This window comes from Erpetoichthys calabaricus, chromosome 18, assembly GCF_900747795.2.
Source record: "Erpetoichthys calabaricus chromosome 18, fErpCal1.3, whole genome shotgun sequence".
Taxonomy (NCBI): Eukaryota; Metazoa; Chordata; class Cladistia; order Polypteriformes; family Polypteridae; genus Erpetoichthys; species Erpetoichthys calabaricus.
The window spans coordinates 68,000,552-68,026,069 of NC_041411.2; the positions used below are offsets into that span (position 1 = coordinate 68,000,552).

At 42.5% G+C, this 25,518-nt stretch overlaps 1 protein-coding gene across 6 annotated transcripts in view; it reads left to right on the forward strand.

Moving 5' to 3' along the window:
• dock3 (dedicator of cytokinesis 3) overlaps window positions 1–25,518 on the forward strand; it is a 970,442-nt gene that overhangs the window by 479,174 nt on the left and 465,750 nt on the right. For all 6 annotated transcript variants that reach the window (XM_051921401.1, XM_051921404.1, XM_051921402.1 and 3 more), the window contains exon 5: window positions 11,784–11,880. In XM_051921401.1, coding sequence (XP_051777361.1) covers window positions 11,784–11,880 — 97 coding nt within the window. The remainder of the gene's footprint in view (window positions 1–11,783; window positions 11,881–25,518) is intronic.

Genomic DNA, 25,518 nt, shown 5'->3' on the forward strand with positions numbered 1-25,518 from the left:
TAAGACACAATGAAGGGGGGCAAACTGCATAGAAAAATGGGCAAAATAACAGGAAATCAACAAAAGAGAGTTAAGCATTTAAAGGTACAGCAGAAACAGCTTTTGATATGTCTCTCTATTATAAAAAAAATCTTGGAAGGCTTTGAGACAATACGTGATTTATTAACGTCCCACGAGAGACACTTTAGACAAAACTGAGACAAAAGGACAGCTGCTGTACAGGTTTTTAAATGATCGACACGCAGTACACGCAGCTCAGCAGCAGCATCATCAAGCCAGCAGCTGATCAGTCCACATCTCCTTAGCGTGTGTTCAGCCCCCCTGCCCCCCCCCCCTTCACAACGCAAGTGGCAGAGATATGAAGTGGCTGGTGCATAGTGCACCCCGGGGGAGAGGGTGGGCAAGTGAAACGAACGGGGGGCAAAGCCCCCTAGTCTTATAAATGTGAAAAATCACACTGCTGTGCTTTTCTGAACAAAGAATAAGGGGGAGAGAAGACTGGACCAGCTAATTAAATGAGATCCATTAATTGTTATCACTGCTTCTGAATCTGGTTGCACCCACAGGGGGTGCCCAGGGTTGAGTTTGGGGACCACTGCAATAGAGAAGGTTTGCAATGTGTCTGCTTGTTTGGTTTCAATAAGCTTAAAGCTTTGCTAAGATTTTGTGTCAGAAAGCTGGGAATGTGTTCTTGTGCCAGTCAAGGAGTGGCAGCCCAGAGAAATGGCCAATGTTAGCCCTAAGGGAAGAAGTTCAGGCTTCAGTTAAGATCGGAATCCAAGCTGGACAGTCCCAGGATGGCAGTGAATATCTAAACGCTGACTGAGGAGGAATGAAACCACATGACTTGAGGCTGAATGATAGCTGGAGAAGAAAGCTCTACAGTGCTTCCAGAAACTTTTAAGACCCCTTCACGTTGTTCACATCTTGCTATGTTGCAGCCTTGTGCTAAAATCATTTCAATTCATTTTTCCCATCGTGCAGCACTCAATGCCCCAGAATGGCACAGTGAAGGTAGGATTTTTAGAATTTTATACAAAATGATTAAAAATAAAAAAAACTGTTGACACAAATATTCAGATCCTTTACTCAGGACTTAGCTGAAGCCCCTTTTGGCAGCAGTTACAGCCTGCCTGAGTTTTCTTGGGTCTGATGCAACAGGTGTCACTCACCTGGATTTGAGGATTTTCTGTCTTTTTACTCCGGAGATCCTCTCAAGTTTCGTCTGGTGGGATGGAAGCTGTCAATGGACAACTACTTTCAGGTCTCTCCACAGATGTATGAAGTGCTATATGTGAATTTCCCATTGGGATTAATAAAGTATCTATCTATCTATCTATCTATCTATCTATCTATCTATCTATCTATCTATCTATCTATCTATCTATCTATCTATCTATCTATCTATCTATCTATCTATCTATCTATCTATCTATCTATCTATCTCTATATACAGTGCATCCAGAAAGTATTCACAGCACATCGCTTTTTCCAACTTTTATGTTACAGCCTTATTCCAAAATGGATTAAATTCATTTTTTTCCTCAGAATTCTACACACAACACCCCATAATGACAACATGAAAAAAGTTTACTTGAGGTTTTTGCAAATTTATTAAAAATAAACTGAGAAATCCCATGTACATAAGTATTCACAGCCTTTGCTCAATACTTTGTCGATGCACCTTTGGCAGCAATTACAGCCTCAAGTCTTGTTGAATATGATGCCACAAGCTTGGCACACCTATCCTTGGCCAGTTTCACCCATTCCTCTTTGCAGCACCTCTCAAGCTCCATCAGGTTGGATGGGAAGCGTCGGTGCACAGTCATTTTAAGATTTCTCCAGAGATGTTCAATCAGATTCAAGTCTGGGCTCTGGCTGGGCCACTCAAGGACTTTCACAGAGTTGTCCTGAAGCCACTCCTTTGATATCTTGGCTGTGTGCTTAGGGTCGTTGTCCTGCTGAAAGATGAACCGTCACCCCAGTCTGAGGTCAAGAGCGCTCTGGAGCAGGTTTTCATCCAGGATGTCTCTGTACATTGCTGCAGTCATCTTTCCCTTTATCCTGACTAGTCTCCCAGTCCCTGCCACTGAAAAACATCCCCACAGCATGATGCTGCCACCACCATGCTTCACTGTAGGGATGGTATTGGCCTGGTGATGAGCGGTGCCTGGTTTCCTCCAAACGTGACGCCTGGCATTCACACCAAAGAGTTCAATCTTTGTCTCATCAGACCAGAGAATTTTCTTTCTCATGGTCTGAGAGTCCTTCAGGTGCCTTTTGGCAAACTCCAGGCGAGCTGCCATGTGCCTTTTACTAAGGAGTGGCTTCCATCTGGCCACTGTACCATACAGGCTTGATTGGTGGATTGCTGCAGAGATGGTTGTCCTTCTGGAAGGTTCTCCTCTCTCCACAGAGGACCTCTGCAGCTCTGACAGAGTGACCATCGGGTTCTTGGTCACCTCCCTGACTAAGGCCCTACTACCCCTATCGCTCAGTTTAGATGGCCGGCCAGCTCTAGGAAGAGTCCTGGTGGTTTCGAACTTCTTCCACTTACGAATGATGGAGGCCACTGTGCTCATTGGGACATTCAAAGAAGCAGAAATGTTTCTGTAACCTTCCCCAGATTTGTGCCTCGAGACAATCCTGTCTTGGAGGTCTACAGACAATTCCTTTGACTTCATGCTTGGTTTGTGATCTGACATGAACTGTCAACTGTGGGACCTTTTATAGACAGGTGTGTGCCTTTCCAAATCATGTCCAATCAACTGACTTTACCACAGGTGGACTCCAATGAAGCTGCAGAAACATCTCAAGGATGATCAGGGGAAACAGGATGCACCTGAGCTCAATTTTGAGCTTCATGGCAAAGGCTGTGAATACTTATGTACATGGGATTTCTCATTTTTTTTATTTTTAATAAATTTGCAAAAATCTCAAGTAAACGTTTTTCACGTTGTCATTATGGGGTGTTGTGTGTAGAATTCTGAGGAAAAAAATGAATTTAATCCATTTTGGAATAAGGCAAGTAACATAACAAAATGTGGAAAAAGTGATCCGCTGTGAATACTTTCCGGATGCACTGTAAATAAGATGTACTATTATTCTTATTCTTATTACTAATTGGGCTCAATCCGGCCACAGGAGATGCACAAACCATTATATTTCTTCATGCCAGTCCCAAACCCGTATAAATGGGGAGAGTTATGTCAACAAGGGCATCTGGTGCACAATTTTGCTAGATCAATATGCAGGCAATAATAGCAGATTTCCATACTGGTTTGGTTGAGGCCCGGGTTAACAATGGCCACCACCAGTACTATTAACCAACAGGGTGCTGGTGGAAATTGGGCTACTGTTGGCCAAAGAAGAGGACATGCAGGTGGTGGGTGTAATGGAGCAAGATACAGAGGACAGGAAGATATGGAAAACGATGATCTGTTGTGGTGACCTCTAACGGGAGCAGCTGAAAGAAGAGGACAATTGTTATTAATTGGGTTCAAGTCCAGTTCTGTCACTGGGCGTTTTCTCTGTACTGTGGAAGAAGAAAAAGCCAAGACAATTAGCGGCAGTGCCTCCTCTCGGTCTAGGGTAGTACCACATACCTGGGAAGAACTTGGCGGGTGATTCTCTGGCACGTATATGTGACAGTATATTTTGTGTGGTTTTTTTTTTCACATTTTTTACAACAATTATTTATTTATTTTTGCCTATTGTTCCGAGGATGCCCTGTATCTTGGCAGTATGTTTAGTTTGTGGATTAGTGTATCCATCCATCCATCCATTTTCCAACCCGCTGAATCCGAACACAGGGTCACGGGGGTCTGCTGGAGCCAATCCCAGCCAACACAGGGCACAAGGCAGGGAACCAATCCTGGGCAGGATGCCAACCCACCGCAGGACACACACAAACACCAAGCACACACTAGGGCCAATTTAGAATCGCCAATCCACCTAACCTGCATGTCTGTGGACTGTGGGAGGAAACCGGAGCGCCCGGAGGAAACCCACGCAGACACGGGGAGAACATGCAAACTCCACGTAGGGAGGACCCGGGAAGTGAACACAGGTCCCCAGGTCTCCCAACTGCGAGGCAGCAACGCTACCCACTGCGCCACCATGTAGTGTATCCTGTCATGACTAGTAAAGATACAGTATATGGGGCTTTCGCAGTATAAATATGCCTAGCCTCAGTCAGCATTGTTTAACACACCAGCCATGCCTTCCATATCTCAAACACTTGTGTGTTACGTTAAGTATCAACTCCCATTTGGCACTGTGTGGGTGCTTGCGTGAGGGTGTGTGTACTGTATGTGTGAGTGTAGTTACCCCTCCTGGTTTGGTTTCTAGAGCTGTCGATTTAGGCATTGTCTCCCCTCAACCCTAAACTTGATAAGCAGCTTTGAAAACACATAGAAGTGGAGGTATCTGAAAATATTTTATTTTAGTTAACACCTCACATGAGCTTGTAGGAACTAATGGATTGATTTACCGATGTTAACGTAGCCCCTGGTTTCCTGCTGGGATGACCAGTCCTCACGATCCAGGACTCGGTTATGTGCCAATTTTCCTGGGCACTGCTAATTAGGCGAATAGTCAATGTAATCACTTGGACTATACAAATACCTCGCGCTAGGCATCACACTAACAAAAAGATCAAAGTGTGCTAGAAAGCGGTGAAACAAATCCAACATGGAGATTAAAGCTTATTGCTGTTTACTTATGATATTATTAGTGACAAAATTGATTTACACCCATTTGGATAATGGAGGCTGTGTTCGCCGTGTCAGCCCTCATTTATCAGACGTCCACTGCACCGCGTCTAAATGACCGAATAGAAAATTTCATTTCTGCTTTTCTTTCTGGATTTAACTCCGTGCCATTTTCAATTCAAACTTATTAATGCAGAGGCATAAAAGAGAATGATTTTATTTGATCTAATACCAAAATATCCACTCTGTCTCTTTAGGGTTTTTGGCCTTCATTGATCAGCCTGATTCAAATTTTAGTAGTATTATTGATTACTGTCAGTCATGAATATTGGAAGAGAAAGTAAGCGCCCTGGAAGGTCAGGAGCAAGCGAGAAATCCGTTATGTGTGCGGGTAGCATCAGATGCCTGTCGGCCACTAATTAGGTGGAATGGGAATGGCTAACAGGTATCCTATCCAGGGTTATTTCCAGCCTTGTGCCTGGTTCAGCTGAGATAAGAGATGTGTGATCAAAAAATACGGTGAATGAATGAATAAAAGAAATGTATTACAGTAAAAGACACATCGCCATTAATCCCCCTCGCTTCAAACACACTTATCCCATCGTTCTCGCCACTTTCTGAAGCAGTTCTGGAAGTCTTCTTTCGTGAGTATCTTTAGTTGCGCTGTTGTGGCTGCCACGATGTCCTGCGCATCAATCAAGATCTAAGAATTCCATCAAGAGTTGAGTTTGTACCCAGAAACACTACTTTGAACTCTGAATATTACAAGGGTTGTAACAAAAAGGCACTATATCAACACCTGACCCGACACAGACAGACATGGGAGGCACACTTATAAAACAAATAAATGTTTTTTATTTATTCTTCACCACGTGGGAAACGCCTTCCCCGTTTCCCACAGGCACAGCACAGTCACATTAAGAACCGAAACATTTTTCTTCTTTTCCTTTCTCCTCTACTCCTCTCCGGCAAGCTTAGTCCCTCTCCTCCCGACTCTGGCTCCCGGAGTGGTGTCTGCTTGTCCCTTATATAATTCACCCTGAAGTGCTCCAGATGCTTGATGACTTTAAAATGAGTTCATCAAGAACACGGGGACACAGTTAGAAACTTGTTAAGAGTAAATTTTACACAAATATTTGGAAGTTTTTCTTTACACAGAGAACCACAGACACTTAAGCTATCAAGTAAAATAGTAGACAGTAGGACTTTAGGAACTTTGAAATCGTAACGTGATGTTTTTTTAGAAGAGTTAAGTGGAATGTTGTAATGTTAGAGTATTTCTGCTGGCCTTTCACGGGTAGATATCTGGGTGTGGAGCACCATATCTATGAATCCTGGCAGGAGTACATCTCGTGACGCAGCTCTTGGCCTTTGCCAAGGTATTCTAAAGTGTGGCCCTTTCAGAAGAAGTGACCCGGGTGCAGACTACCAAATCTGTATCCCAGTAGGGGCAGCATTAGATTCTTGGCCTCTGTTAAGATACCATAGCTTTGTATTTGAGGTGTAACCCGGCAGAGGCCACTGTTACCTTTGCGAAATGAATGACGAGTGAACGTCAAAGAGGTAAAAAATGCTGCTGTACATGTAAATCAAGGCTAATAATTTAGGCGTTTCCAGTATTAACTTGTCTGCCAATTAAAGAAAAAAGAACCTTAGAGGTTAAAGTGCCATTTGTGAACACTAAAAAGGTTGTGTGGGTTTGAGTGTGTGCATGAGTAGACCCTGCAATTCTCAAGATGTGTGTCTGGTTAATTGGTAAATGTAAATTAGCAACATTAAGTCGGAGCCAGAGTAGGTCAATGTATTATTATTATTATTATTATTAGGTCTCTACGTTGCACCCGATGCCGCCAGGGTAGGCTCCAGCCATGATGGCTCTGAGAATATCATGTTTGTAGAATTAGACCCAGGTCTCCAGGAGCTGAGAGGCAGTGGTGTTAACCTCTGAGCTGCCATTACTGAAATCAGCACTTCGTCTCTTCTGTAAATGCTGAAGTGGGAATAATTTCTGCAGTGCGTCGCTCCAAAGGCTCTCTTGATTTAATTTAAAATGCACAACATACTTTTGATGCATTGCACATTTTTTTTTTCTGATATTTATTTATTTGTGTGATGCCAATGCGTAAAACTTTTAAGACTGACTTATTTACACCACAAATGAAAATGAAATGAGGTAGCAGAATAATCAACGCCATGAAATTCCCACTCGGATCTTCCATTTATGAAGTATTGTTTTTTTGTTAATGTGATCGCTCTCATTTACATCTGTTTAAGCAATTAATTCTGAGACGTTACTGAGTGGAAATCGGAAAGTGAATGCATAAAATAGAAACCGGGACCAATAAGCCATATGCAAGGAAGGACCCACTGAGCTCATTGTCAGGCTCTCGTTTATGGCTAATTTCAGCGGAGTCTAGATGAGTTTAAGCCAAGGTGATTCTCCGTTTAATGTTTTTAATGTTTTAAGGAGGATTTTGGGCTGGGTACTGTGAGCTGAACAGAGAAGAAGCAGAGTTAAATTAAATAGGACATGACTTGTAAAGTCAACTCATTAGAAACTAACTTTTAAAAGATCTGAAAAGTCATCTGTCCATTTTCTGAATCTGCTTAAACCAATTCAAGGACATATTTACATTTACTTATCTGGCTGATGTCTTTGTCCAAGGTGGCTTACAGTCGTGGCCAAAAGTTTTGAGAATGACCCAAGTATTGGTTTTCACAAAGTTTGCTGCTTCAGTGTTTTTAGATCTTTTTGTCAGATGTTTCAATGGTATACTGAAGTAGAATTACAAGCATTTCAGAAGTTTCAAAGGCTTTAATTGACAATGACATTAAGTTTATGCAAAGAGGCAATATTTGCAATGTTGGCTCATTTTTCTGTTTCAAGACCTCTGCAATTCACCCTGGCAGGCTGTCAATCAACTTCTGGGGTAAATCCTGACTGATGGAAGCCCATTCTTGCATAATCAATGCTTGGAGTTTGTCGGAATTGGTGGGTTTTTGTTTGTCCACCCACCTCTTGAGGATTGACCACAAGTTCTCAGTGGGATTAAAGGCTAGAGTTTTCCTGGCCATGGACCCTGTGAGGGATGGCCAGCCATTTACCCCGGCCAATACCCCCAGGCCGCTAGGTGGAGCCCTCCCTGTAGCATGGAAGTGCCCCGAAGACCAGCAGGGAATCATGGACGATGGAGTTTTCCTTTACAGCCCTGCTGGATATCACAGGGGCCAACAGATGACGCTGCAGGGAGGCCCAGAGAGTTGTTTGTGCCCTATAAGTTCGTCGTAGGCAAGTTCCGGGTTGAAGAAAAGGACTTTTATCTGACCTGGAAGTGATAAGAAATCACATGGACTGTAGGGAATGATGGGAAACACTTCCGGATCAGGGAATATAAAAGGACGATGGGAAATCCCAGACGTTGAGCTGAGCTGGGTGGAAGGGTGGCAACGCGTCTGGGAGTGGAGGATTGTGTATTGGTTATTGTTATTGAGTTATTATTGGAGTATTGTGGAGTGGAGGGTGCTTTGTGCACATTTATTATTATTATTATTATTGACAATAAAACATTATTTGGACTTTTATCTGGTGTCTGACGTCTAGTCTGAGGGTTCAAGGGGTCACGGAGACCCTAAACTGTCACAACCCAAAATTTTGATGTTTTGTTCCCCGAACCACTTAGTTCTCACTTTTGCCTTATGGCTCGGTACTCCATCATGCTGGATTGTTAATTGTTGGTCACCAAACTGTTCTTGGATGGTTGGGAGAAGTTGCCCTCAGAGGATGTTTTGGTCCCATTCTTTATTAATGGCTGTGTTCTTAGGCAAAGGCAGCACTGGGTCTAATAATAATAATAATAATAATAATAATAATAATATAATAATACATTTTATTTATATAGCACCTGTTGTACTCAAGAAAAACAGAAACAGAGCCCTGGACACAACAGTGAATCACAATCATAAAACCATCTTTACAAGTGCTGTGATTGTCCTGGTTGAGTTGTTTTGGCTCAAGGTGCTGTACATGGAGGTCCCCACAGGAGATCTTTAGTAAAATATAAGTATGTGACTTCACTCCGCAAGCTTTACTAGCAGTTGTCAGATTTAATAGGTGGACAGGTTCTTGCAAATTAGGGACAAGGGTACAATTTGACAGCTCAGCATTGGCTTTGCTCCTCTAATATCTGCTTGCCTTTTTTTTCCCCTACGATAAATTGCAAAAAACAAGGAGGATACATTCAGCTTTCAAACTCCGAAATTATTGAACGTCGTCCTACAGAGAGTCTGAATCAATGGCCTGAAATGTGTTTTTTTGTCTGAAAGCTTTTGCCTTTTAGCTCAAATTGGGTTACTTCCCGTGTGTTACTTATCAGTTTTAACGTTTTTGTGCTTTTTATATTGTGCTGCTCTGTGTGTTCGTGTATACATTTGTTTCTTTATCTTATTGTCGTGTTTCCTCCTTTTTCAGACCCACCACTATGTGTCCCACATCATGTTTCTTCATCTTCACATCTCCCACGAGTTGTTGTATGTCAACACCAAGTCCCCAGCCTTTTCCGGAGTCAACACATCCCTGCTTCTAGTCCATCTCGGTTTTCTCATTTTTTTTTGTTCTTGTTTTATGACTAACTAGCTTAGACTGCCAGGTATTACTTGGACTTCTTACATCTAGAACATCAGCATTTTTGGAAATGTGGAAATGGATCCACCATCTTGAATTTCAAAGAAAACATTTCAGATTTGTAGTCTTTGACCCCTGCGGTGGGCTGGCGCCCTACCCATGGTTTGTTTCCTGTGTAGCAGTAGGGGTCGCTCGAGCTCCCTTGAACCCTCAGGTACCACTCCAAACACCGGGTAAAAGTATAACTATTATTTATTTTATAATAACTATGTGCACAAAGCACCCTCCACTCCACACTACTCATATAATAATCAATAATCAAGCACAAATACCAATCCTCCTCTCCCAGACACTTCGCCACCCTACCTCCCAGCTCAGCTCAGTGTCTGGGCTTTCCCACGGTCCTTTTATATTCCCTGACCTGGAAGTGTTTCCCATCCTCCAGTCCATGTGATTTCTTATCACTTCCGGGTCAGATAAAAAGTCCTTCTCTTCAACCCGGAAACACGTTGTTCCCTCTGGTCATATGATCATGACGTGCTTCCGGGTTATAGGGCACGTATAAGTCCTTGAGCCTCCCTGCAGCGTCCTCTGGTGGGCCCCATGGTGTCCAGCAGGGTTGGGAATAAAAACTCCATTGTCCATAATTCCCTGCTGGTCTTCGAGGCACTTCCATGCTACAGGGAGGGCTCCATCTGACAGCCTTGGGGTTTTGGCCGGGATGAACAGCCGGCCATCTCCCACACCTGCCTTGCGCCCTATGTTGGTTGGGATTGGCTCCAGCAGACCCCCATGACCCTGTAGTTAGGATATAGCGGGTTGGATAATGGATGGATGGATGGATGGATAGTCTTTGAACCAGAACCCCCCCCCCAAGGTGCCAGTTTTGGTTGAAATCCGGTTAATAAAGGAATAGTATCCACGTATTTTAATGTATTGAAGGAGATGAAATCAGGGCGAGCGGGTGGGGTGTCCAGGTTTCATCGTAACCTATCTTGTTCTTTTCATCCTAGAGAGTAACTATGCAAAATTTGGTTCTGATCGGTGAATGGGTTTAGGATTGGATTGTACAGCAAACAGACAGACATTCTATTTTATCTAAACAGTAGAGCTATCTATTGTCTTGTTTGATTGCATCTCTGAATTTAGTGTAGGTGGGGCACTGCCTCCTATGTCCCAGCAGATGGCGATCTTGTGCAGAAATTAAATAAATGGTAAACTCACCTCATTCATTGAATGTATTGTTAAAATGTTTATATAAAAACTGAATTTAGTCATCATACTCATTTTTTTATTTTCAATGCTGTGCTCAATGCTGATATGCAGATACATCTGAAGGATAAGCTGGGATACACCATCAGTGATATTTCCTGGTGTCACTGGGTGTTTTGTGGATCTCGCAGACGCCCAGCTGGAGGTGATCATTTCTAATCATGCATCCCAATAGCTGTGGTCCACTCTTCACTCCTCTTTATCCAGAGACATGTAAAGTTTCTTTCTATGACTTCTGTGGTGCACCTCTGCAACCCCCGTGATGCTGTGCTGAGTTGAGTGAATCCTCTACAGCGTGATCAGCCAGTAAATTCTGTACAACTCTCTTCCACAGGCAGGCAGCATACTTGCCTTCCTTGTCCTCACCACTTCTTTATAAAGTTCTGGTACTTCATGTACTTCTTCTCCTGTGCCACCTCCCAGGGCACGGAGAGTCCTACCATGACCAGTTGTTTTGGGGTTTCTGACAGAACAACTATATTTCGGTGCTGCAGTGTTACTGAAGATTGTGCCAAGAACATTAATTGTTGGCTTAGGTCCACTGTTAGCTGCCAATCTTGCCCAGTGTGCCCAGTTCTGTAGCCAGGGCTGTTCTCCTGCCCTCACAAGGGGGATGTTCTTCCTAGGGGTCAATGGGTTTCTTGTGTAGACCCTTCCACCATGCCACGTACTCAGGTGTGCTCCTGAGCAGCCTGGACGTTTCAGCTCCACTTTGGGGTTTGAAGGCCAGAGCCACTTTGAGCGATCCATTGTTTGATTCTTTGTGATGAAATACAAAGGATGCATGAGCTTGGTCATCTTTTTGTTTTGGAGAAGTCATCATCATTATTATGAGTCATGTTCCTAATTTTCATACAGTGCGATTTAGCACTTTGTCCATTGAACAGAAGTAGAATGTTTTTTTGTGTTGCTGTCTTTGGTGTTGAGTATTTGATGTTACTGTTGATGTAGCTGTCCTTTGGTAGTTGTATATCATTATAATCACACAGCAATATGTACTGTATCTATCCATTTTCTAGTCAATTTAAGGATTCAGAGGACGCTGATGCCTGTCCCAGCAGCATTGGTCTGGGGCTCTAGTCTATGATAGTATAACAACACAGTTCTTAAAAGTGTTGAAATCTTTTTAATTTACAGCTTTCAGATGGACCTAATATGTTGGGATTGTTGTGTTACAGGCAGTACGAAACAGTGACCCCTCTAGAAGACCCCATAGTGACCGAGGTGACCTCCACGCTGCAAGAATGGGCCGTTTTATGGAAACAGCTCTATGTGGTGAGTACTTCCTTCCAGCCATCTTTCCGATGTATTCTTATCAATGTGAATTGATGTTTTTGTGTGAGTTCTGCGTTAATAGGCCATCCCGAATCTTTATTTTTCTTATTTTCCAGGGGTTGGGGTGTACCTACTAAACTATTTAAAAGCTTTACATTATTTAGTTTTCATCCTGGTTAAATCCAAAGCAGAAGCTGGCAGCATTATGAGTTGGAGAATATTGTTTTGTGCACAATGGAAAGAAATGTCATCATCATGTTTCTCAATAAAATAATCGGGAGTGGTCTCCCCTGGACTTTCTCGTGTACTCAGATATGGGGAGGGATATTTGAGGAGTAAACCGCAAGACAATGATTATATTTTTATATCATGTACATTAAAGAACCATCAACAAAAAATCAAATCAAGTGAATAATATACTGAACAATTATTATAAAAGTAAAATTGAATAAATCGGACTCTGCAGCTGCGTGAATAAAAAAGTACCAATTCCGGTTAGCGGAAATAGCTCAAAAGTTGATAGAAATCCACGTTTTGTACCTAAAACTTATATGCAAAATTTGGTTGTCCTAACTGAAAGCGTACTCAAGTTATCATGTTTTCATACACACACACACAGAGACAGACACACAGTCATAATTCCAAAAATTGTAATTTTAGTCTCTGGGAGGTCTAAAACATCAAGATTCGTCAACATCTCGAAACTGAATTTTTGGACGATTACAGTACTTTCCCTACAAGAAAGTAAATTGGACTCTAAAACATTGAGATTCACAAGGTCGTATTTTTGGATGATTACAATACTTTGCCTATACTTCGTATACGAGAAAGTAAAAATGTGGATATGGCCACTTGGAAATGTAGGCGCTGATGACCAAGGGCATCCTTCTTAAAGAGGACTAGAGGCTTCTCCTTTCAGACCTTATCTGCATCTGAAAACCAGAATCTGGAATCTACTGTAGACTGTGTCTTTATATCACGGCCAAGTAGACTACTGTCCGGGATTCTTGTCAAGCTGGCACATTGAGTGCACCAACCCCCACGTTTTCCCTGCAAGTTGGAGAACTTGTTTGCAGAGCTTAATGCAGGTTAACTTCTCACCCAGGATGGAGCAATTGCAGGTTAAGGGCCTTGCTAGAATCACTTCTGAATTCAACCTTCCAATTGCTGGCACAGATTCCCAAGCCTCAGAGCCAACACTCCACCTATAGAGTTATAAATATGTGATAAATCTTCTTCATCTTTTGGCTACTCTCATTTAGGGGCCGCAAAGCAGATCATCCGTCTCCATCTATCCCTGTCTTTTACATCATTTTCTGCCTCACTGACTTCAGTTACGTCCTCCCTCACCACATCCATAAACGTCCTCTTGGGCCTTTCTCTTTTCCTCCTGCCTATAGGTATCATCTCTCGTCTACATGTGTCCAAACCATCTCAATCTCGCTCCTCTCACTTGGTCACCAGACTGTCATAATTGTGTTGATCCTCTAATATACTCATTCCTAACCCTGTGTACCCTTGTTACTCTGAGCGAAAATCGTAGCGTCTTCAACTCTGCCACTTCCAGCTCTACCTCCTGTCTTTTTGTCAATGCCACCGTCTCCAAACCATACAACCTAGCTGGTCTCACTACCATTTTATAGACCTTCCCTTTCATTCTTGCAGTTACTCTTCTATGACAAATCACTCCTGCCCTTCTTCTCCACAAAATCCACCCTGCCTGCCCTCCCTCCCTCTCTGCCGCACTCTCTGTTGCTTCGGACTGTTGAACCCAAGCATTTAAATTTGTCTACCTTCACCACCTCTGATCCTTGCAGCCACACCCTTCCACCACCCACCTCTCATTCACATCCATGTACGCTGTATTACTCCTATTGGCTTTCATTCCCCTTCTCTCCAGTGCATACTTTTTGTGAATTTCCACTTGGGATTAATAAAGTATCTATCTATCTATCTATCTATCTATCTATCTATCTATCTATCTATCTATCTATCTATCTATCTATCTATCTATCTATCTATCTATCTATCTATCTATCTATCTATCTATCTATCTATCTATCTATCTATCTATCTATCTACTTCCACCTATCCAGGTTTGTCTCAACCTGCTGTCTACTCTCACTACAGATCACAATGTCATCCGCGAACATCATAGTCCATGGAGACTCCTGTCTAAATTTGCCTGTCCATCACCACTGCAAACAGGAAAAGGCTCAGAGCTGATTCTTGATGTAATCCCACCCTTACCACAGTCACACTGTCCTCATACATATCCTGCACCACCCTCACATACTTTTCTGCTATTCCCAACTTCCTCATACCATACCTCCTCTCTTAGCACCCTGTCATACGCTTCTCTAAATCCACAAACATGAAATGCAATGCCTTCTGACCTACTCTGTACTTCTCCATCAACACTCTTAAAGCAAACATTGCATTTCTAGTACTCTTTCCAGGGATGAAACCACATTGCTTCTCACAGATCTCCACCTCTCTTCTCAGACTAGCATCCATCAGTGTTTCCAATATCTTCATGGTGTGACTGATCAGCTTCATACCCGTATAGTTACTGCAGCTCCGCACTTCTCCCTTATTCTTGAAATTTGGCACAAATACACTTTTTCTCCACTCCTCAGGCATCTTCTCACTTTTCAAAATATATAATTATATGATAAATAACACATAATAACTTAGTAAGTAACTTAAAGAACTTGATGTAAGACAGTTAACAATAGGGAATCATAGTTTTAGACACTTCCCTTCCTCTAGATGTGGATGGACTGTGGACAGAAGCTCTGGTCTTCAGACAGAAGTGGCGTTTACCTGACCATAGCACAGAAGAGATGCCATTGTTGGGATGGCTGGTTTCATGGGTGATTATCTTTGCCCTAGTTTGACATCACTTAGGATAAATGTCCCCGAAGTTCAGCTGACTACACCACTCTCTGCTGAGCCTGGCGGTCCTGCTGTTTCCAAACCAGACAGTGATACTTCCTGTCAGGATGCTTTTGATAGTGGGTTAACAGAAGTTCTTTAGTATGAAATCCCTGAGGTGATAAAAATGTTGTGTCTTCTTTACCAAGGTGTCACTGAGCTTGGACCAGGTCAGGTCATCTGTGATGTGGACACTAAATTATCTTAAACTGGCCAACCTCTTTACCTGAGTGCTGTTAAATTTGTTTGGGTGGTAGTGCCTCTGTTGTTTTCCCTCAAAATTCACAATCATCTCCTTTGTCTTGCTGATTTTCAGGCGTAGACTATTGTCCTGACACCAGGGTGACAGACTCAGCATTTCATCCAAAACCTGATGCCTTTCTTTTGTCCACTTTCCTGAAAGCTCTCCTTACGTTGAGTTCCGACAAAGTGACCGCTGTTTCCTCACTGAGCGGTTCCCCTACTGCAGAATTGTTTGGACCACTGGCTACCATTAGCAGCATTCATTTCAAAGCATGGGAAGAAGTGTTGAGATGTTGGCGCTCATAGCAGCGGGAGTAGTTACTTTATAGTCTGTTATTGTCTGCAGACCTTGCCACCTGCCTCATCAATGGTGATTCCAGTGCTGCCATGATGGTCTCTGACCCCGCGGGTATAAAAATGCAGTGTTATGTTAATCTCATTGTCCTGTCTGTGCTGGAGAGTCCTATTAGAGCAGGACATCACCATTACTGTCCATTTCTTGGAAAGCCTCTAGGTCTGCCTGTTACCGTGTATAGAAGACTATTAATCCAGCGTAATATATCAGAGTGCAAAGTATGAAAGTCAATAAAAAGTGTGTGAGATTGATTACCACCTCACCATGCCATTAAAGGCGAGTACGAGACAAAGCACACGCCCGTTCTGACTAGCCGGTGAGAATCGTAAGGGTCATTTGGGGATTTGATTCATTGAGAGAAGTGCTAATGGCCTTGACCATAAAGAATATATGTGGACGTTATAAGTGGCGCTAAGCTCTTATTTTTACTGGCACTGCCTGGCAGCACTTACTAATTATAGCATTTCATGCTTCAATTCTTTATGTGGATTTAGAGCTTTTGCCTTGGGCACAGCGGGATGATTTAACCCTCCGTGCTCCATTGTAACTGCAAGACCCCTCTATATCTCTCTATATGCCACTTTGGAGAGGTTTTCAGACCTGCTCAAACTTTTAGGTCTACATACTGCATGCTGTCCATAGAAGATAAAAGCACCAGACACTCAACTGCCAATTGTTTGAAGCGTCTAAGATGGCAATGTGAGTTTCAGGCTACATCACAGATGGAGAAATAGATAATGCAGAGATTTGGATTTTGCACATTCTGTTAAGTGCTAGGGGGGCATGGTGGCACAGTGGTAGCACTGCTGCCTTGCAGTAAGGAGACCAGGGTTGATGTCCCGTATCCTTCCTGCGTGGAGTTTACAGATTCACCCCATGTCTGTGTAACCGACTGCAATCCGCCTTTCTCTGTGTCGTGTAAATGATCGTCAAGTCAGAGGCACTTAGGGTCAAAACAGAAGTTTTTATTTTCCTCTCCAAGTAACTTTCCAAAACAAAAAGAACAGGGTGTCACATCAGCGGCTTCTCCCCTACACCCCCGCATCATCCACCATGCTTCTGTTCTTTTAATTTACACAATAAACACATTGCATATAAAACTATTACTCAAATTTTCCAGAGAGAACTATTTAGAATACACATAGCTTTATACAAAAACTCTTAACAAAAAAAATTTTAAAAAATACAGAATACCTTTCCAAAACAAAAGGAAAGAAAAAAGAACAGGGTGTCACATCAGCGGCTTCTCCCCTATGCCTATTAACTGATAAATTAAATCAATTACAAATTTTTAATACAGAATAAATGAAATAAAAATCAGGAAAAGCTTACGGAGAACTGAAAACACAACCTACCCCCACACCATCCACCGCACTTCTGGCGCTAGAGCCAATAAACGTGGTGCATGCAGGTTGTGAGGTGTAACGCCAATTAATGCCCGTACTACAACAAATTGTATTGTCAGTATGCTATAAACTATTTACAGGGATCAACTAATTTTGGGGAAGTTCATAACTAAAACAAAGAAAAATTATAAATAACATATTACGCTTTGCTACATCTGCGTAGGTTTTCTCCTGGTGCTCCAGTTTCCTCCTACAGTCCAAAGATATGCCGGTTAGGCGGATTGGCAGTACCAGCTTGGCCCTAGTGTGTGGCTGGTTTGTGTTCACCCTGTGATGACTGGCACATCAGTTCTGTTCATATACACAGTTTCAGACCAAAGTATGAGTTAAGTAACCCATCAAATCTATGAGGGGGAGTCAAGCTAAAGTTATAAAATGGGATTTATCAGAAAATGGAATGAACTTCAGCAAAACTGATTATGTCGTTTCTCAATGGAGTCTCCACCCTTTTCAATGCACTGGCGCCACCTACCTGTATTCCAGCAAAATTAAACATTTTGTCTTGTCCTCGCTACCACTTGTGCACCCGAGTTATTGTCGAACACTCCATGCTGAGGGGTCCTACAGTCACTAGTGCAAGTTGCTGTGACCTGCTGGAGACCAATGTGAAGCCTGCTATTCAATTTAAGAAGCGGGGACTGCTGTCTCAAGGAGTCTTTTTGCTGTATGATGATGACACACGCACTGCTAAGAACACCAAGGCTTGTCTGGAGCAACTGAAGTTTGAGGTATTGCCACAATCTTCCTGTTCACCACTATGTGATTTCCACCTCTTTAGTCCTGCTAAAAAAAACATCTGGGTGGTTGTCAATTCAAGACAGATGTTCATGTGAAGAAAGAGGTGCACGTGTGGTGGCGAGGACAAGATAAAACCTTTTCTTCTGCTGGAATCAAGACAGGTGGCATTGAGAAGGGGGGAGATGATGTTGAGAAATGACTTGATCACTTTTGTGAAGGTTTATTCCATTTTCTTAAAAATCTGATTTTCTAACTTTAGCTTGACTCCCCTCGTACATATATATATATATATATATATATATATATATATATATATATATATATATATATATATATATATATATATATATATATATATATATGTGTGTGTGTGTTTGTGTGTGTGTGCCCTCCAAGGTTGGCCCCTGCCTTGCACCCAGCCTTGCTAGAATAATCCTGGGTTCTCTTTGACCCTGAACTGGATAAGCAAGTCAGAAAATGGATGATTGGGAAGTGATGAACCTCAGGATGAGAATGTATACTGTAATGTAAAATGTAATGATAACTTTAAAAAAATAAAACACCTTTTTACTGCAGTAAAAATATTAGGTTATTTGGCAGCAGAACTGTGGAAATGTGATGTGTGGCCCACTGCCCAGGGCTTCTTGCTGTCTTTTGCCCAGCGCCGCTGAAATGGGCTCACCGAGTTGGATTAAGTGGGCTTATGTTATATTATGTAATTGGAATGAAACAGCTAATAATGAGTGCCATAGTTGTCCACCAGATGGTGCTTTATCTTTTTGGCAGCATTTTAAAATTGAGCTTTGAAACTTCAGTTTCTACAAAGCTTGCTTGCCATTAAGTGAGCTCCTTATAGTAGTGGATTAAAAAAATCTCTGCTAGTAGAAAGGAGCAGTCCTTGAGTCCTGAGTTAGGCTTGGCTGGGACTCACAACACTTTCTGAATGGCTGGGGGGAATGTGAAATAAATAATGTCACTCTGCCACTGAAAGTGTCCTCATTTGTGATGTCACCACACCTGAAATAAAGGCTGGGTCATCAGCACCAAAACACTTAGCATCACTTGCAGAGATAGATCTATTCTAAATGTTGGCAAATTAAAGCAGAATGTAAGAATAAACAATGCCAACCACCTAGGGCACCAACTTGCTCTTACTTCAGCAGATGGCACCATAGCATTAAATCTCAGACCACTATGGCTCAGAACAGTTTTGATCCTCAGGCAACTTGAATCCTAAGTAGCTAGTGTGCTATAAAGTTTGCATATACTGGAGTTGTCAGATATCTTACACATTTATCACGAGTATTGCACATATTATACATTGCTGGAAGTTGATTGCACTGCATGCCTAAACTACTGTAGAAATGGGCGTCTCTTCTTCTTCTTCTTCTTCTTCTTCTTCTTCTTCCTCCTCCTCCTCCAGCTAGTAGATCCCTTGCCCGGGCTCATTTTTTAACTTTTGTATCAAAGTCTTCTTGTTTGCAAGCCACTTTAAACTTTACCTCGTGTCAATTCTTTTCAAGCTCTAGAAATTCTTCCAGAATCAGAGGCATCAGTGCTTTTGCACCAGTGTTATAACTCCCTCTAATTCCCCTCGGTGTCCCTACACCCCCTTCAAAACACAGGTTATCTCAGGTGCCGATATGTTTCCTGCTTTGTAAATGAGAAACTATGCTTCCATAGGTCCTAGCCTGGGTCTGTTTCTCCTGTAGCAAACCAGGGTGTGTTACAACTCTCGTTTAACTTTCGCTTCAAGAAGAAGACCCATCACCTGAATTTTTGGAGTCCAAGCAGAAAACAGTTCACTTCTGCCCAGCAAATTACTGTCTGGCTTTTGCTGAAGGACTTGTCTTTCTTCTCCATGGTCCTCAGTTGAGATACACGACATGCTGACTCCTAGCAGTCATGGCATGTGAAGAATCTCTCCTGTTGCTTTTAAGCTACTCTCTCTCACTTTGTCTAATTATATTAATATAATTATTTAATATAAATAGATATGTATTAGACACAGTAATAGAATCATTTAAAAATATTTGCTATCTCTTGTCCTAAGTGTACCTTCAGTGCATTTCCTCGGTATCCACGTATGTCTGAACATCTCATTACTGGCGCTCCCTTACTCCAGCATGTTCCCATAAAGCCTTCTTCTCAGACTCTGTCATTATTTCTAAGGCTCCTTTCTCATCTGCTCCTCAGTTTTATACTTGCCGTCTTTGAAGGTGACTCTCTCAGCATGCCTCATACACCATTACTCTTTGTGTTCAAAAAATGCTTTAGTTGCCTCACATTTTTATGCAATCGTTTTGTTCACCTAAATGAATTAAAGCTGAAAGTGTGCACTTCAACTGCATCGGAGTTGTTTCATTTAAAATTCATTGTGGTAATGTACAGAACCAAAATGAGAAAAAAGTTGTCTCTGTCCAAATATTTATGGACCTAACTGTATATTAGATGCCAAGGTAAATGGACGAGCATCCTGACTGACATGGAGAGTGAATGGTTGTTTGTGTTTTGTTGTTGTTATTTATTTCACCTTGTACAATTTCTGGTATTAGGAATTTGCTAGTTTTCACATACCCCTTGGGGTCAGAGTGCAGGGTCAACCATTGTACAGCACCCCTGGAGCAATTGCAGGTTAAGGGCCTTACTCAAGGGCCCAGCAGAATAAGATACCTTTTGGCAGTAACTGGGATTCAAACCAGTAACCTTCCATATACCTACACAGATCCTTAATCTCAGAGCCACCACTCCGCCCTTTGGTTGGCAATCCTTATCCCAATCAGGGTAAAATATTAATTGATGGACTGGAAACATGGATGCCTGAGGCAGTGTATTCCCCATATAGATAGATAGATAGATAGATAGATAGATAGATAGATAGATAGATAGATAGATAGATAGATAGATAGATAGATAGATAGATAGATAGATAGATAGATAGATAGATAGATAGATAGATAGATAGATAGATAGATAGATAGATAGATAGATAGATAGATAGATAGATAGATAGATAGATACTTTATTAATCCCAACGGGAAATTCACATACTCTATATGATAGGTGGCAGTGTTCCTCCAGGATGGCCCCAGTTAGGACTCATGCAAGGCTGCATGGGAATTGGAGTTTAGAAGAGCAACCCTGTCGGGGTCTTTGTAGTGCTGCAAGAGGGCACTGTCGGGGGATGACTGCCCTGGTCTCTGCATAAACTGGAAGCGCTCAGGATAACCACTGCTGCAACATCTGAAGCATTCTGGTTTAAAAAGAGACCACCTCATGTCCTCTGTGACTCAGAGTCAGGAAGCAGCGGGTGACACTCATCAAGCGGATGGACAAAGAGAATCTGTGATTATTTTTGTGTATTTTGGCTGGTGGTCAATTGGAAAAGTCTTGGTTGAAAATAAAAACCTTTTATTTGAACCCAGAATAGTGTTGGGTAACATTGTGTCTGTGGGTTTGCTCTCACAGTTCTGTTTTTGATGTTTGATTATGTGACTTGACCCCAGTTTCATTTCAGACTACTCTTTGTGCTGCCCTTTGGTTTTGATTTTTATCTATTGGTTCAATAAATTACTTGTTTGAGTTGTCTATTTTTCTCAAAGCTACGATAATATAAGCTCATGCTTTCAACAATATACAGTATATACATTCACAGTGCTCACTAAATACAGTTTCAGGGTTTCAGTGAACAGATGCTTATCATTGAAGGATCATGTGCAAGGTAAGAGCTAACATTAGAGGGGATGTCAGTCAGTTGCAAGGTACCATCATGCATGGACACCAGCCTTCACTCATTCAGGGCCAATTTACTGTGACTTTAGGACATTTACACACACACATACCATGTATGAAGCAGATGAAGTGCTACAGAGCATCCGGAAAGTATTCACAGCCCATCACTTTTTCCACCATTTGTTATGTTACAGCCTTATTCCAAAATGGATTAAATTCATTTTTTTCCTCAGAATTCTACACACAACACCCCATAATGACAACGTGAAAAAAGTTTACTTGAGGTTTTTGCAAATTTATTAAAAATAAAAAAATCCCACGTACATAAGTATTCACAGCCTTTGCTCAATACTTTGTTGATGCACCTTTGGCAGCAATTCCAGCCTCAAGTCTTGTTGAATATGATGCCACAAGCTTGGCACACCTATCCTTGGCCAGTTTTGCCCATTCCTCTTTGTAGCACCTCTCAAGCTCCATCAGGTTGGATGGGAAGCATCGGTGCACAGCCATTTTAAGATCTCTCCAGAGATGTTCAATCGGATTCAAGTCTGGGCTCTGGCTGGGCCACTCAAGGACATTCACAGAGTTGTCCTGAAGCCACTCCTTTGATATCTTGGCTGTGTGCTTAGGGTCGTTGTCCAGCTGAAAGATGAACCGTTGCCCCAGTCTGAGGTCAAGAGCGCTCTGGAACAGGTTTTCATCCAGGATGTCTCTGTACATTGCTGCAGTCATCTTTCCCTTTATCCTGACTAGTCTCCCAGTCCCTGCCGCTGAAAAACATCCCCACAGCATGATGCTGCCACCACCATGCTTCACTGTAGGGATGGTGCCAGGTTTCCTCCAAATGTGACGCCTGGCATTCACGCCAAAGAGTTCAATCTTTGTCTCATCGACCAGAGAATTTTCTTTCTCATGGTCTGAGAGTCCTTCAGGTGCCTTTTGGCAAACTCCAGGCGGGCTTCCATGTGCCTTTTACTAAGGAGTGGCTTCCGTCTGGCCACTCTACCATACAGGCCTGATTGGTGGATTGCTGCAGAGATGGTTGTCCTTCTGGAAGGTTCTCCTCTCTCCACAGAGGACCTCTGGAGCTCTGACATAGTGACCATCAGGTTCTTGGTCACCTCCCTGACTAAGGCCCTTCTTCCCCGATCGCTCAGTTTAGATGGCTGGCCAGCTCTAGGAAGAGTCCTGGTGGTTTCAAACTTCTTCCACTTACGGATGATGGAGGCCACTGTGCTCATTGGGACCTTCAAAGCAGCAGAAATTTTTCTGTAACCTTCCCCAGATATGTGCCACGAGACAATCCTGTCTTGGAGGTCTACAGACAATTCCTTTGACTTCATGCTTGGTTTGTGCTCTGACATGAACTGTCAACTGTGGGACCTTATATAGACAGGTGTGTGCCTTTCCAAATCATGTCCAATCAACTGAATTTACCACAGGTGGACTCCAATGAAGCTGCAGAAACATCTCAAGGATGATCAGGGGAAACAGGATGCACCTGAGTTCAGTTTCGAGCTTCATGGCAAAGGCTGTCAATACTTATGTACATGTGCTTTCTCAGTTTTTTTATTTTTAATAAATTTGCAAAAATCTCAAGTAAACTTTTTTCACGTTGTCATTATGGGGTGTTGTGTGTAGAATTCTGAGGGAAAAAATGAATTGAATCCATTTTGGAATAAGGCTGTAACATAACAAAATGTGGAAAAAGTGATGCGCTGTGAATACTTTCTGGATGCACTGTATGTGCATATCATAACCTTCTTAAACCCTGCAATATCAAATTCAGGGTTGCCGATGCAAGGAGAACTAATCCTGGCAATATTGAGCGGGCGACAGGAAACAGTCGTGATAAGAGCTACGACCAACCTGCATGCCGCCCCCCACTCACACATCCACACCTCGTAAATAAACAGAGGTCAGTTAAACTTACCTGCAAATATTTGGGGATGTTGGAAGAAGACCAGAATATCTGAAGGAAAGTCTACACCGACATTGGAAAAAAAACGAGGTCAACAACGATCTCATTGATGGCTCAATTTTTCTTAAAGATGGATTGAAAATAAACTGAATACAGCCTGTTTTAGAGTGGGAGCGCTGTTCTGCCCACCAGCATGTATATATTTTCACTTTGTGATATATTATAGCATTATGGCAGCAGTTTTAAAAAAATTAAAAGTAAAGAAATGTTTGTGCAAAACTATTTGAGATGGCGTCCTTAAGTCTGACATTTCCTAAGTTATTACTTTGCAATGGCAAAATACATAAATACTTGAATAACAGCAATAAATATAAGGATTTGTTACTCTTTAAATTGCACCTAATTTTTTGTAGTGTAGTTACTATTATGAACACCAGGGGGTGACACCAGGTCTCCTAACCCGATACAGACAGCCATGGACACAAGTTCAGCACAACACACAGGCTTTTATCCAGGTGTGGGAAACTCTTCCAAAACGTCTCACAGCATACACCAGTTCTTTTTCTTCTTCTCTCTGTCTCTCTTTCCACCTCCACTCCTCCTCCAGCAGGCTTCGTCCCTCTTCTTTCCTACTCTGGCTCAATCATGTGAGGCAGGCACCTCCTTTTATCTTCCGTTCAGGAGTACTTCAAGTCTACCATTCTTCCAGGGGAGGCTCCCCAGTCCCTGCAGCACCCCCTGGTGGCACCCACGAAAAACCCAATAAGGATGAGTTGAAGAACTCTGTGTTCATGTTGTCCTGTGGGAACCCAAGGCAATGCTTCAATCCAGGGGGGCTTGCCATCTTGTGCTCCGAGGGGGATAATGCACTGTGTATGCTCTCTCACCCAGTCCTTCCATTCCGAGGCCGGGTAAGGACTCCGGCCGTCCCTCACACTATTTTAGTGCTCTAATTTAAATGATGTGTGTGTCTGACAATAAGCCGCAACTCCTGCTTTAACCCCCATGTTACCAAGATCTGTGTGGTAGGTGAATTGCTGATTTTGGCTTGAGTGGGCATAACATGCCCATTTGTGTAACCTACAATGAACTGATGTCCTGTCCAGAATTGCTTCACTCCACTTGTCCAGTGCTGCTGGGATGGGCTGCAGCCTCCGCAAACCTGATTTCGGATTAAAAGTCTCCTCACGTATGAGTGCTCAGTGTGTTTAGCTTTTCAACTTCAATCAACCCCATGTATGAGTTACTCAGTGGCTATCTTCTGTGTCTTCTATGTGGCAATGCCAGGCTTAGTTTGCACATTTCATGCCTTGAATATCAGATTTATGACACTTTCCATGAAGTGAATTTGCTCCAGATGACAAATGCATCCCAAATAAATGCTTCACCCAATTTGTTTTACTGCAGTATTTAGTCCTTTAAAATGATATTAGAGAATGTGAACATCAGAATACAGGATATGCATGCTCATTTTTCCTCTAAGAAATCATTTTCGGAATTTTCAAAGAATCTGTCATAGCTAACTCAGCAGAGTTTCCAGTCCCTGAAGGTAAATTTAAGACTTGGTTAGGACGATGGCCGCAGTGTGTTTATTCATGGAGTTTCCGGCAAATACAAGAGCGGTCCCAGCCGAGCGATGAGGAAAATAAAAGTGATAAGATGTCACATGCGCTTACTTCCATGCGAATACCTTGAGCGTGAGCTGGAGAAATTGCGTTTGAAGGCCGGAGGGGCTTTGCAAAACAGTCCACTGGAGCTGAATGAGGTGCCAGGAGCTTGAAGGCCGCTATCGCACAGTGCAGGTAAACTGGGTGTAGCGAAGGAGGGCACCTCATGCCAGCCAGGAGCGAATGCATGTTGATAGGCTTGCGGTCTGAAAGCTGAAAACTTATAACTTCACCCTTCAGTGGCTCACACTGTATTAGAACATTAAAAGGAACTTTGCTCAGGTGCAGGTGGGGAGGCATCTGAACACAAAATGTCAAAAAAATGTTTTACACGCCACCAACAACACTGATTTGTTTTGTTATGTGGGACTCGGCTCTTTCATTAAAGTGCAGAGTATGTCGCCATATACTGTGCACAGCCTGCACAAAGAATCTGGATGGCCTTCCCCACAGACAGCGCAGATACATTTCAGGGCACTTTCCGTGAAATCTGAGAATCTGGAATTTAAAAAACAAATGTTGACTGATGGATTAAATTAAGTAGGGATGCTTGGCCGCTTGTAATAATTATCTGAGTGTGGAGTCTTTTTTTTTTGCTTACCTATGCAAGGTCATGACTACTATGTATGTAAGTGGTTC